Source organism: Mastigoproctus giganteus, chromosome 11 (assembly GCF_048544385.1).
Source record: "Mastigoproctus giganteus isolate SK-2022 chromosome 11, ASM4854438v1, whole genome shotgun sequence".
Taxonomy (NCBI): Eukaryota; Metazoa; Arthropoda; class Arachnida; order Uropygi; family Thelyphonidae; genus Mastigoproctus; species Mastigoproctus giganteus.
In genome coordinates this window covers 159,014,392-159,029,534 of record NC_143585.1, presented here as the reverse complement: position 1 = coordinate 159,029,534, position 15,143 = coordinate 159,014,392, and the positions used below count along the sequence as shown (strand labels likewise).

Here is a 15,143-nt window from a genome sequence, read left to right as displayed (position 1 = left end):
GCTATGGCTGTTGCGGATTTATAAAGTCAATGTCTATGTGGTAGCATGAGTGTACCAGTTGTTAGCATTAGCAGAGGCATATGATGCAAGAAAGCAAGCTTATGCAGCATCGGCCAAAAAAAAAAAAAAAAAAAAAAACCACACTCCCACTTCACCCCTCCGTTCGTTCCAAATACCTGTCCAGCTCAGTCTTAAATTTATTTAGGCTATCAACTTCCACAACAAAAGATAGAAGTCTGTTCCACCAACCAACTACCCTCTGGCTAAAGGCAAACTTCCGCACATCTATCCTACATCTGTCTTTCTTCAATTTGAATTTATGCCCTCTCAGGTGATTATTCTGAGCAAGAGGAAGAATCCCATCAGCAGTGAGCATGCTCAAACCATTCAAGGTTTCATACACCTCAATCAGATCACCTCACAGGTGCCTAGTCTCCAGAAACTGTAATTTGCCTTTCTTCGTAAGAGTAATCCTTTGTTCTATTCACTAATCTTGTTGCCCTTCTCTGTACTCATTCCAACAGCTCTACATCCTTCTTAATATGAGGCCGCCAGACCTGTATACAGTTCTTAAGGTGAGGCCTGACCATTGCCTTATACATGCTAGAAAAATTCCTGTATATCATTGACAAGACACCATGAGCTACTCTTGCAGAGTGTCTGCACTGCTCAGAAAACTTCATATCTGCCTGCACAATTACCCCAGGTCGTATTCATTCTCTACCATTATCGGTGTAGTACCATGATAGGTTACTCTGGGGGTTACTGCTTCCATATGTAGTACTTTACATTTGTCATTGTTAAACTTCAGTTGACACCTCTCAGTCCATCTGCTCAACTTTTCTAGATCCTGTTACAGCAGCATACTGTCATCAGTGTCCTTAAAAACCCCGCCAACCTTCGTATCGTCTGCAAACTTGGACATTAATCCTGATATAGCATCATCAATATAATTTATAAATACAGAAAACAACAATGGACCCAACAGTGAACCCCGAGGGACTCCACTAATAAAATTAGTCCACGAAGAGCAGTGTCCACTGATTACTACTCTGTCTTCTCCCACTCAACCATCCCTTTATACGTAGCAGCAATTTGTCCCCAATGCCACACTGCTCGAATTTGTGCAGCAGCCTTCCATGTGCAACAGTATCAAAAGCCTTTCTAAGATCCAAATATATAATATCAAAGTTATTCCCTGCATCCAGTTCCTTTGTGACCACATCATAGTATCCAATCAAATTGGTCAGACAAGACTTTCCCTTAACAAACCCATGCTGTGTCCGAGCTATAACTGAAGTCTTGTCTAGATGATCCTGCAGTGCTTCTTTAACCAGTGTCTCCATTAATTTTCCTGTAAAAGACGTTAAACTAACAGGTCTATAATTACTTGTGTCACCCTTTGATCCTACTTTGTGAATTGGGGTCACATTTGCACAACTCCACTCCATGGGTACCTCCTCTGAGTCTAAGGAAGCTCTCATAATTATGGCTAAGGTTTGCTTACTTCCTTTGCTGCCTCCTTTAATATAACTGGATAGATCCCATCCACCCTGGGTGATTTTTTTATTTTTATCTTCACCAATTTCTCCTCCACTTTCCTCTCAGTTATTACAAAATCATCTAGCTCACTGCTAGAATTTAATTCACCTCTGGCATTCCCCTCCCTGAATAACTCAGGAGTTCACATCTGGTGAGTATGGGCTTCCCTTCTACTTCTGACTCTTGTTCTCTCTCTCTCTGGATAACTCAATTTTTTTTTTTTTTTTTTGGCCGGTGCGGCATAAGTCTCAGGCTTCCTTGCACCATACAGCTAATAATAATAAAATAACTCCTCATGTGTGAAAGTAGATGCAAAATACTCATTTACTTTGTTAGCCACCTGAGCAGGATCATAAACGGTTGAACCATCAATATCCAGTGGACCAATCTGATTCATCCCTTTCCTTCTAGAGTTTACATAGGTAAAGAACTTTTTGCTGTTTTTCTTTGAATCCTTTGCCAAAGATTTCTCAAAATCTGCCTTTGCCTGCCTAATCTCCTTTGTGACTTGGTTACAGACCAGCTTATATCTATCACAGGCTTCCATGTCACCCATTAATTTATATGTATCCCATGCATTTTTCTTCTCTGCCACATGTCTCATTAGTTCATCTGACATCCATTTAGGCCTAAACACTGAACAATATTTCTTGTTTGCTATGTAAAGCCTAGTAGCATCCAAGTGAATTCTTTGAATGCCCCCCCATTTTGAATTTGCTGTTGGTAACATCATCAGTTGGTCCCACTGTATAGAATTTAAATACTGTCTCAGACCACCGTAGTGCCTTTATGAAAGCAAAAACCCTTCCCTTTACCCCTGATGGTAGTTACCTCTTTGAGTAAATCCCACTTCAGCACACTGTGATCACTGCCACGTAGTGGTTCCTTTATCTGCAGATTCTTAATGGATGAAGAATCACTACTGATAATCAGATCAAGAGTATTACCCCCTCTAGTTGCCTCCCAAACATGCTTATGTAGAAAACAATCATCCAATAAATCCACAAAAGCCTTGCTAGTGTGTGTGTGTGACCAACTCACAAATTCCAGGCAATATCCAGGAAATTAAAATTCCCCATTAAGACTCTGATTTATTGGCCCACGCTATTTCCCTATACAGTTTCTTATTACACTCATCAGAGTCATTAGGCCTATAACACACTCATACTCTCAATTTTGATCTCCCAGTGCTTATGTCACACCAAACTGACTTGACACTGCACTGTCCAGCGATGTTGACTGGCTGCACTTCCTTGGATTTTATGTATTTCTTAACTAATAGCATAACCCCTCCTCCCTTCCTATCCTTCCTGTATACATTGTACTCCCCAAATTCCAGGTCTGCATTCCTTATATCTGTGTGACACCACATCTTTGATATCCCAACAATATCTGCCTTTGATGTTTTGAGCAACACCTCAAATTCATCAAATTTATTTACCAAACTCCTAGCATCGGTGTATATGCAAATATACATGCACCTGTTCCTATTCTTAGCTACCCTAACACAACACGTATGTTTACTTGTACTGCAATGACTCCCAGCAGTTTTTCATGAAGTGGACATGCCATATTCCACTATAAGGCTAGTAATGCATCAGGTGTTGCGGTACTATCCTTACAAGATGCACAGCATAACACCTCCTCCCTTTCTATCCTGTCTATCCTTTCTGTACACATTGTACTCCCCAAATTCCAGATCAGCATTCCTTATATCTGTGTGATATAAGGAATGCTACAGCAGCTAAAACATGGTGATGCAGAAATTCGTTTCATATATGAGCACTTCAGTTTCTGGCGTGAATGACAGTGGATATCACTTGGCCATGGAACGTCTTTGGTGTGATGAAGCCTACTTCTTCTTAAATGGACAAATGAATACGCACAACTGTAGCATTTGGGCAACAGAAAATGCCCCCGAGTTATCCCAGAGGTCCTGTTGTATTCTCCAGAAGTGACAGTGTAGTGTGGATTTATGGCCACATTCATGATTGGGCCATATTTTTTTTGAACAGGTAACACTGACTGGTCCCCGCACCTGTTCCGTCACTTGACAGCGATATTATGAAATGTTGGCATGTTGGCAAATTTTGCCATACCAGAGCTGCAACGATGTGGGTGCCTTCAGGATACCATATTCATGCAAGATGGTGCACCACCCAACATCCACCGTGGTGTCCAAAGATTGCTAATGCAACACTGTACAGACGAACAGGTCATCAGCTGCTGTTTCTAGACATCTTGGCCACCCCAATCACCAGACCTCACCCCATGCGACTTCTGGTTGTGGAGTTTTTTGAAGAACCTGGTGTATCGGGAAGGATCTCAAACTCTGGCAGATATGAAGAACAACATTAGACGTCATGTGCTGGCTATTCCAGTTGACATGTTACGTTCTGCTGTAGAAAATGCTGTTCTTTGAATGGAAACTGTTGTTGTCCCCTCCAAAATGGAGGAGACACTGAACAACTGCAGTGCTGTTCAAGTGATTTGTATTGCCATAGTGCCATATAGTGACAAATTTGTAACTCTTTTTTTTTTTTTTTTTTCCCAATAAATGGCGAGCGCATTCTTTATTGTACCTGTTATCCAAATTTCTCTTCAGTATGAACCTTAGAACTTGCTGCAGAGCCCTCTACATAGGAATACTTTAATTTTAACAACCTGTATTTTGTATAAAATAGAATGACAAGAATAAAAAAAAATTACAAGTGTTTAATAGCAATTTTTTAGCATGATACAAGGAACAAATATAAATCTAAAACAGAAATAAGTAACTGTGATACTTATCATTACAGATTTTGGCACTGGGTGTAAGTAATACCACATGTTAAAATACAGGTAGTTTTTAATACTTCTCAGTGATTTTTTCTTTTTTTGGTCAATGCAACAATGATCAATAATTAGTGAGGAGTGTGGGCAATGTTTGGGTCTCATTAGGGACCCAGCAGCTAAATGACCACAGGAACAATGGTACACAGCACTACACATATACAAAATACATGCAGCTTTAAACCTCTGGCATTGTGTTCTGTTTCACACCCACAATGTATTCTACACAGAGATGGGAGGGAACCCCAGGTGCTGTTTGACACTAAACACACACTCTACTGTAGAGTGTAGACTGATCAATAATTAAGAGGATTAGAGTGATGTTTCTTGGTTTTTGGAAAGGCCAGAGTAATACAGTCATCGAGAACTGAGATAGACATTCTCATTGAATATTTGTTACAGAAGGTTAGTAATAAATGTAAGGCAGTATCATCTAAGTGTTTCAACATTATATAATATATACATAAAGACCTGCTGCACATTTACTCTACTGATTTTCTTTGTAACTTGCTCTATTTATTGATTCTCATAATTCAGATATTGTAGGAGATTAGTTATAAAGGAAAGACCTTAGTGTTAAAAATCACTTTATTTTTTTCTTGTAATAGAAAAAAGATAAAGTAACTTTTAGCACTAAGCTAGCTTTCAATTTTCAATTTTTTTTAAATCTGTTTAAAATTTTTTGTAAGTCTTGATCACATTTAGTTGTAGCTGATATTTGGTAACCAGCTTCTCCAAGAGCATTTGCAATATAATAAATAAATATCTATTTATCTGTAAATGAACAAATTTACAGTACATTCAGCCATACATATTCTGGACAGCAAAGGCCAGAAGCTCTTAGCTACCTCAGTTTCCAGAACTAAAGACAGAGGGTTGTTCAGTTTTAACTCTAAATAGTTTGTTTCTTTTGGAACGCTTCACAAAGCTGGGAATTCCACCACTGTTTGAAAATTTTGAGGTTGCATTGTTTGCAATATAAGCAAGCTATGACAAAAGAAGGGAAATGGCACGGTCAATGGGACAGAGTTGAGAAGATGCCAAGGAAAGATTTCAAAAGTTCAAGAGCAAAATTAACATTAAGAATTTTAGGGGAAATACCTACCTAGTTACGATTACTTCCTTATTACAAAAGAGAAAAGATGATTGAATTTTTGTTATCTTAAACCTGAAGATATTAATAATTTCAGGAGAAGACGGAGTTAAAAGTCATGGTACCATACTCAGCAGTATTAGTAAAAATGAGGGCTAGAATTTGGTCACATGTAGGAAAACCAACAATATGGACCATCCTTAAGATATGTAGTACTAGTAGTAGTAGTGGCATGCAATGCAAGAAAGCAAGTGTATGAGCTTATGCAGCATCAGCCAAAAAAAAAAAAAAAAAAAAAAATCACACCATTCCATCCAAATGCCTGTCCAGTTCCTCCTTAAATTTATTTAACCTATCAACTTCCACGACAGATGGAAGTTTGTTCCATCAATTTACCACCCGCTGGCTAAAGGCAAATTTCCGCACATCTATTCCACATCTATCTTTTCTTAATTTGAATTTATGCCCCCTTAGGTTCGAAATCTGAACAAGTGGAAGGATCCCATCAAAATTCAGCGTGCTCAACCCATTCAAGGCCTAATACACCTCAATCAGATCACTGCGCAGGCGCCTAGTCTCCAGCCACTGCAATTTGCAGAACTTAAGCCTCTCTTCATAAGAGGATCCCATCCCTTCATTCCGCTCACCAATCTTGTTGCCCTTCTCTATAAACGCTCAAGCAAATCTACATCCTTCCTAAAATGAGGCCTCCAGACCTGTATGCAGTATTCAAGGCGTGGCCTGACCATTGCCTTATACAGAGGGACAATCACCTCCTTTTCCCTGCTAGCAAAATTCCTATATATCATTGACAAAACCCCATGACCTGCCCTGGCAAGCTGTCTGCATTGCTCAGAAAACTTCATATCTGACTGCACAATTACTCCCAGGTCTTTTTCATTTTCTACCACCTTAAGTGTAGTACCACACAGTTGGTACGTTTCTTTGGAAGTAACCCCTACCCATATGCAGCACTTACTTTGCATTTGTCAAGGTTAAACTTCAGTTGCCACTTCTTAGCCCATCTACCCAAATTATCTAGATCCTGTTGCAGTAGCACACTGCCATTACTGTCATTAACAACCCTGACAACCTTTGTATCATCTGCAAACTTCGACACTAAGCCTGACACACCATCAATATCATTGATAAACATACAAAACAGCAGAGGACCCAACACCGAACCATGTGGGACTCCACTAATAACATTAGTTCACGAAGAGCAGCACCCATTAATTACCACCCTCTGTCTTCTGCCACTCAACCATCCTTTTATCCATTGTAGCACCTTACCCTTAATACCATTCTGCTCCAATTTGACAATAGTCTTCCATGCGCAACAGTGTCAAAAGCTTTCCTGAAATTCAAATACAGTGAAACTTCTCCTAACGGACACTTCTCATTAACGGACATCTCTCTACAACGGACATTTTCAAATTCCCCAACTCACCTGTATTGGTTTTAATGTGTTTTCAGCTTCTGTCTAGCGGACATTCCCTGTAACGGACGCGGACAGGCAATCTGCACTGTTTCGTTTAGATTAGCACTTAATTTGATCTCCCCATAACGGACTGCGGGAGAGCTCAGGGCCCTTTTTCTAGGAACTTTTCTTCCACGTATTGCCTCAATCGTGTGTTTATTTTCTATTTCCGATTCTCTGAATTTTATCAAGGTTTACGTCGCGGTTCTAAACCCTTTTTCAAGAATTTTAAGGCACGTGTAAAACTTCTGATGAATTCGGTGTGCAGGGGGGGAATTTTGTCAGCGTTTCGTCTTTTGAGTTTCAGTTTTCAGTTCTGTTCAGTGTTGTGTGACGTGCACAATGTCTTCTCGTAAACATTTAACTTTAAAAGATAAAGTCAAACTCATTAATGCGTATGATTGGCAAAAAAATAGTGTTCGCAATCTCGCTGCAAAATTCAAAATCGGGAAGACGCAGGTAAGCGACATCCTAAAGAAAAAAAATGAACTGCTCAAATAATTTTTGCAACACGGAAATGATGAGGTTCAAAAATCATTCCCAAAAACTGTTGGACTTCAAATTGACAATGTTACGTATGAGTGGTTTTGTCACGAACGTGCTAAAAAAATTCCCATTAATGGGCCTATTATTAGAGAAAAGGCTTTGGAGGTTGCAAAATCTATGGGAGTAAATGAGTTCAAAGCTTCTGTGGGATGGCTAGGCAAGTTCAAAACTCGGCATAAAATTTCTTGGAAAACCGTAAGTGGTGAAGGTGGATCTGTTGATACTGGGGTTGTAACAGAGTGGACCGTCAAATTGGAAGATTTATGTTGTGATTTTGAAGCTAAGGATATTTTTACTTTTTTTTAATTTTTTTTTTATGAAAACCCCAAACACGAAAGGTATCAAAACCTATAGTACTTAGTACCGTGCATGGGTTGACGGAGAAGTATTGGGGGGGGGGATGCCAGAAACTTTGCTCTAGAGACTAAACATGGGTTTCACCACTTCAAGCCTCCAATAAGCAAAGTGGTGGTATTTCACCGGTTGATGAAAGTCATCTACCATTTACAACTGTGACGAAACAGGGTTGTTTTTTAAAGCTCTTTCTGAAAAAACAATGAGTCTAAAAAACGAAAAGTGCTAGGGCGGAAAAATTTCTAAGGAGCACTTGACTGTACTATTGTGTACAAATATGCTGGGAGACTTTGAATAACCTCTTGTTATAGGAAAACCACAAAATCCTCGTTGTTTCAAGGGCATAAAGTTGAATCTTTTGAATGTTGACTGGAAGTCTAATAAAAAAGCGTGGATGACACGAGATATCATGAGCGAATGGATAAGTCACTTTAACCAAAAAATGATTCGTCAAAACAGAAAAATTATTCTTTTTATGGATAATGCTGCATCTCACCCACACATTGAATTGTCCAACATTCAAATCGTTTTTCTGCCACCAAACACATCTGCTGAGTGTCAGCCCTTGGATCAAGGGATAATAAAAAATTTTAAACTTCACTACAGAAAACGTGTTTTAAGACATCTCATTGCAAACATGAACGATGTAACATGTGCGAGTGACCTTGCAAATAAAATCAGCATCCTAGATGCGATTCAATGGATTTCCTCTTCAGTAAAAGCAAATTAGAAAACAAACTGTCGTGAACTGTTTTGTAAAGTCTGGCTTCTCAAACGCAAAAATTGAAGTTGTGAACAGCAATGTGGAGCACCAAGAAGAACAAGAACTTCAACATCTATTGATAATGTACGACATTTCAGCTACAAGTGACCCTGGCTACAAAGATATAGACTCGAACCTCACTACAGAAGATGGCGCTATAGATATCAACGACATTATCATCGATATTTTTCAAGAAGTTCCTCATGAGGATGAAGAAATAGAAGGAGGTCATTCTGTCGAAGAACATATTAACGACGAACCACCGATGAAAATAGAAGAAGCGCTCATACAAATCAATCGTTTAAAAATGTTTTTCGCCGCTGAAGAAGATACTGAAGGACTTTTGATGGTTTCTTCACTCCAAACAAATGTCGAGAACAAAATTATCAGCCGGAAGAAGGTGCAGAAGAAAATAAGTGATTACTGTATGTATTTTTCTTAAGATAAAGTCATAATATGCATAGCACAACTGTATGTATATTATTTACAAAAATATTGTTCGAAATCTGTATATATTTTAATTTAATTTTACTTTAAACGTTTAACGATTTTTCTTTCTTTTTTTTTTTTTCTCCCTCAGACTTCTTGTTAGCGGACACTTCTCTCTAACGGACACATTTTCCTTCCCCATGGCTGTCCGTTAAAAGGAAGTTTCACTGTATATGATATCAAAATTATATTTTGCATCCAGTTCCTTTGTAACTGCATAATATCCTATCAAATTTGTCAGACAAGACTTTCCCTTAACAAACCCATGCTGTGGCTGAATTATTGCTGCAATCTTGTCTAGATGATCCTGCAATGCATCTTTAACCAGTGACTCCATTATTTTACCCGGAACAGAAGTTAAACTAACTGGTCTGTAATTACTCATGTCACTCTTCGATCCCCCTTTGTGAATTGCGGATACATTTGCACATCTCCAGTCCGTGGGGACCTACCCTGAGTACAAGGATGCTCTCATAATTATGGCTAAGGGTTTGCTTAGTTGCTTTGCAGTCTCCTTTAATATAACTGGATAGATCCCATCCACCCCAGGTGCCTTTCTTATGTTTAACTTCAACAATTTCTCCTCCACTTTGCTCTCAGTTATTACAAAATCATTAAGCACCCTGCTACAATTTGATAACCTTCTGCCATTTTCAAACCTTAATAACTCCTCATGTGTGAATGTAGATGCAAAATACTCATTCAGTTTGTTTGCTATCTGAGCAGGATCATCAACAGTCGAACCATCAATATCAAGTGGACCAATCAGATTCATCCCCTTCCTTTTAGAGTTTATATAAGTAAAGAAATCCTTGCTGTTTTTCTTAGCATCTTTTTCCAAAGATTTCTTGTAATCTGCCTTCGCCTACCTAACCTCCTTTGTAACCTGATTACAGAATAGCTTATACCTGCCTTAGACTTCTGAGTCGCTTGATAATTTATATGCATCCCATGCATTTTTCTTCTCTGTCATGAGTCTCATTAGTTCATTTGATAACCATTTAGGCCTAAACCTTGAACAATATTTCTTAATAGGTATGAAACTTTTAGTAGCATACACGGTTAATTCCTTGAATGCTTCTCACTTAGAATTTACTGTTGGCAACATCGTCAGTTGATCCCACTGTACAGAATTTAAAAGCTGTCTGCGACCACTGTACGGAAGCAAAAATCCTTTCCTTTACCCCTGATGGTAATTATATCTTTAAGTAAATCCCACATCAGTACATTGTGATCACTGTCACCTAGTGTTCAATAAAGGTTCCTTTATTTGCAAATTCTTAATACACGAATGATCACTGCTGATAACCAGATCAAGAGTATTAGCCTTTCTGGTTGCCTCTCAAACATGCTGCTGCAGAAAACAATCATCCAATAAATTCACAAAATCTTACTAGTGTGTGAGTGACCAACCGACAAGTTCCAGTCAATATCTGGGAAGTTAAAATCCCCCATTATAAGACATTCTGAATTACTAGCCCACTGTATTTCTCTGTACAATTGTTCACTGTACTCATTCGAGTCATTAGTCCTATAACACACTCCTACTCTTATTTTTGCTTTCACAGTGCTTATGTCACACCAAACTGACTCAACAGTGCACTGTTCATCAGTATCAACTGGATGCACTTCTTCTGATTTTATGTTTTTCTTAATTAACAGCTTAACATCTCCTCGCTTCCTATCCTGTCTATCCTTTCTATACACATTGTACTCCCCAAATTCCACTTCTGCATTCCTTATATCTGTGTGATACCACGTCTCTGCTATCCCAACAATATATCCGCCTTTGATGTCTTGACCAACACTTCAAATTCATCAAATTTATTTACTATACTTCTAGCATTGGTATACATGTACCTATCCTTATTATTAGTTACCCTAACACATCCCATATACTCAGCTGTTTCACGATGACTGCCATCAGTCCCTGAAACCCCAAGCACCCCTCGCTCCAGGTCGCTACTTATTCTAATAGAAGTTGGGCAAGAATCTTAGTGCATGTCTTAGTGATGATCCAAATGTTAGCTCTCCTAGCTCTAAAGAGAAGGAATGGGGAGGTTAAAGTCCCCAAAAATAACTGTTGATATATTTAAGTTAGTATTAAGATTAATCCAAGAGAGAAACAGTACATACAATTTCTCAACAGTGGTGGGGGGGGGAAATAAACATTAATTATACATCCAGCATAGATAGCCAAACAAAGGTACCCAATCATGGCTCAAATTTATCAGATTGGGATTTAACATGTTTTATTATTTTAAACAGCAAGGCCAAGACCTCCCCCTTTTAGTCTTGTGACAGTTTTAACACTGAGAATATCCTACAGTACAAGGTACTAAACAATCTCCAGTTGTTTCATTAAGCCAAACCAATAGTTAAATAGATAAAGTCATATTTCGGAGTAAGGAGTATTTCCTCAAATTCACCTGTTTGTTTTTCAAATATCGGATATTCTGACCAAAAAAAACTGCATTTGAGGTTTTAATAAATTTTAATAATTTTAATAAACAACACAATAAATTGGAACTAAGTCTGGAGGAGTTTGTTTCATCAGAGCAGGTTTCCAATAGTGCCGATTAACATTTTGATTGGAACAGATAACAGGAATGAACACCTGATCAGTAAATATAACTTTTAAAATTTCCAGAGATAACTTATAAATGTCTTTTTTTATGATTCCTTCATCTCCTTGTACCTGCACGACACCCTCTGTAATTAATGGGTAGTAATTTTTCTATTTTTCTGAATAATCCCACTCTAATTCCACCTCTTTCTTCCATATCATTTTGAAGCTGTGTATTACTGGGTCAACACCGATTTACAGTTCAGTGCCAAAGTAAGCAAACCAACTTCTTTTCTCCTTCATTTATCCTTTGTACTGATGGCCAATCTACTTCTTTTTTTGTACTCTACTTTGTACTCTGGCCAATCTACTTCTCAAATATTCCTAAAAATTAGAAGCTACACAAATTCAAATAGTTGTCCCAATCTTCACAGCCATTCAGTTGTTATTTGCAGTTTTTTTTTTCTTCAGTGCTTTCGTTTCCTGTTAGCATAAATAAATTATTACTTTGAGGGATGAATTTTTCCACTATATTATATAAACTGACATTTGAAGCAAAATTTTTCATTTAAACGAAATGAATAAATCTTACTATGAATAGGCCTTGATTTCTCGTCTTCATCTGAATTTAAAATATCACGGCATTTTCCCAATTCAATTTGTACTCTATATTTCTGAAATGAAATCATTGAATAAAAATGACATTCTGAAGAGCTGAAAACAATAATAAGAATCAGAATCATTATCTAATTTTTAACTGTTGCCAGAAAATGTAATAAAAATGATTATAAACACTGATCACATAAATGAACTCTTCACACTATTCTACACATAAAGAAACAGAAAGATGCTCCAGCAAGATAAAGTAAAATGCATTATTATTTCACTTGGGGTTTGCACAGACAGTCACCCCACCACCATTCTTTTTTTTTTATCTGACATCACCAGAAAACAATTCTGTATATTTAATAGTAACATGTGGGTTGGTCACTCGCAGATTAGCAAGACCTTTGTGGATTTATCGGATGATTGTTTTCTACATCAGCATGTTCAAGAGGCAACCAGAGGGAGTAATACTCTTGATCTGAATATCAACAGTGATTATTCATGCGTTAAATATCTGAAGATAAAGGAATCACTCGGTGCCAGTGATCAAGTGTACTGATGTGGGATTTACCCAAAAATGTCACTACCATTGGGGGGAAAAGGGAAGGGTTTTTGCTTTCATAAAGGTGACTACAGTGGTCTCACACAGTTTTTAAATTCTATACAGTGGGACCAATTGATGATGTTACCACATCAAATTGTAAATGGGAAGCATTCAAGGAATTAACCTTGGAAGCTACTATGCTTTTCATACCAACCAAGAAATACTGTTCAAGGTTTAGGCCTAAATGGATGTCAGATGAACTAATGAGACTCATGGCAGAGAAGAAAAATGAATGGGATGCATATAAATTGTCAAGTAATACAAAAGTCTAGAATATATGTATAAACTAGTTTGTAATCAAGTCATAAAGGAGGTTAGGCAAACTAAGGCAGATTACGAGAAATCCATGGCAAAGAATATAAAGAAAACAAGGGGATGAATCAGATTGGTCCACTTTATATTGATAGTTTGACTGTTCAAGTTCGTGCTCAGGTAGCTGACAAACTGAATGAGTATTATGCATCTACATTTACACAAGAGGAGATATTCAGGAAGGGGAATGCCAGAGGCTTTTCAAAGTCTGGCAGGGAGCAAAATGATTTTGTAATAACTGAGAGCAAAGTGGAAGAGAAATTGTTGAAGTTGAACATAAGAAAAGCATCTGAGGTGAATGGGATTTATCTAGTTATATTAAAAGAGGCAGCAAAAGAAGTAAGCAAACCCTTAGCAATAATTATGAAAGCATCCTTGGATTTAGGGGAAGTCCCCACGGACTGGAGATCAAACGTATCAGCAATTCACAAAAGGGGATAAAAGGGTGCCATGAGTAATTACAGACCTGTTAGTTTTACTTCTGTTCAGGGAAAATAATGAAATCACTGGTTAAAGAAGCATTGCAGGATCATCAAGACAAAACTGCAGCTATGGTTCAGACAGGGCATTGGTTTGTTAAGGGGAACTGAAACCAATTTGATTGGATACTACGATGTGGTCACAAAGGAACTGAATGCAAAAAATAATTCTGATATCACATACTTGGATTTCAGGAAAGCTGTTGCACATGGAAGACTTGTGCAAAGAGGTGGAATTGGGAAATGGCAGAGTGGTAATAAATGAACACTGCTCTACGTGAACTAATGTTATTAGCGAAGTCCCCCAGGGTTTGGTGTTGTGCCATCATCATTGTTTTCTATAGTTATTGTGATATTGATGAAGGTATATCAGGCTAAATGTCCAAGTTTACAGATGATTCGAAGGTTGCCAGGGTTGTTAATGACAGTGCATTACTGCAACAGGATCTAGAAAACTTGGGCAGTTGGGCTGAGAGGTGACAACTGAAGTTTAACATTGAAAAATGCAAAGTATTACATATGGGTAGCAGTAATCCCAGAGTAATGTACCAACTGTGCAGTACTATACTCGGTAGTGGAGAATGAAAAACAGATGGGGGAAATTGTGCAGTCAGATATGAAGTTTATGAGCAGTGCAGACAGACAAACAGAGCAGCTCATGGAGTCTTGTCAATGATATACAGGAATTCTGATAGCAGGGATAAGGCAATTCGCACATTCACTTTGAATACTGCATACAGGTCTGGAGGCATCATTTTAGAAAGGATGTAGAGCTGTTGGAATGGGTAAAGAGAAGGGCAATTAGATCAGCAAAGGGAACGAAGGGTTGCTCTTACCAAGGAAGGCTTAAGTGCTGCAAACTGCAGTGTCTGGAGACTAGGAACCAGCGAGGTGATCTGATTGAGGTGTATAAAGCCTTGAATGGCTTGTGCAAGCTCAATGCTGATGGGATCCTTCCTCTTGCTTAGATTATGCCCTTGAGGAGGCATAAATTCAAATTGAGGAAAGACAGTTTCAGTATAGATGTGTGGAAATTTTCAGTGATTGCTGGAACAAACTTTCATCTGTTGTTGTGGAAGGTGATAGTTTAAATAAATTTAAGGAAGAACTGGATAGCATTTGGAGTGAATGGATGGGTGAAATGGGAAGGGGTTTTTTTTTTTTTTTTTTTTTTGACTGATGATGTATAAGCTTGCTTTCTTGCATCACATGCCTCTACTAATGTTCACTCTCTGTAGTGACTCAAAATACCTCAAGGTAATTTTTTTTCCACTATATCTTCATTGAAAATTTGAGACACTGTCGTATAGAATGAAAATGTATTACAAAGGTGGCAATATATATTCATTTTATTTATTTACTTATTTCTTTTTTTTAGTGGTAATTCTGAACAAAAGAGGTTAACAAACACATGGTCTTATAATTATTATAAAGTAGAGAATCAAGAAAAAAAGCAGAGAAAAATATTAACATTAGA

At 37.9% G+C, this 15,143-nt stretch overlaps 1 protein-coding gene across 2 annotated transcripts in view; it reads right to left on the bottom strand.

Annotated features, from left to right (window-relative positions):
• Positions 1 to 15,143, bottom strand: part of LOC150078536 (pseudouridylate synthase TRUB1-like) — an 86,417-nt gene that overhangs the window by 27,703 nt on the left and 43,571 nt on the right. For both annotated transcript variants that reach the window (XM_090384817.1, XM_090384818.1), the window contains exon 4: positions 12,258 to 12,339. In XM_090384817.1, coding sequence (XP_090240943.1) covers positions 12,258 to 12,339 — 82 coding nt within the window. The remainder of the gene's footprint in view (positions 1 to 12,257; positions 12,340 to 15,143) is intronic.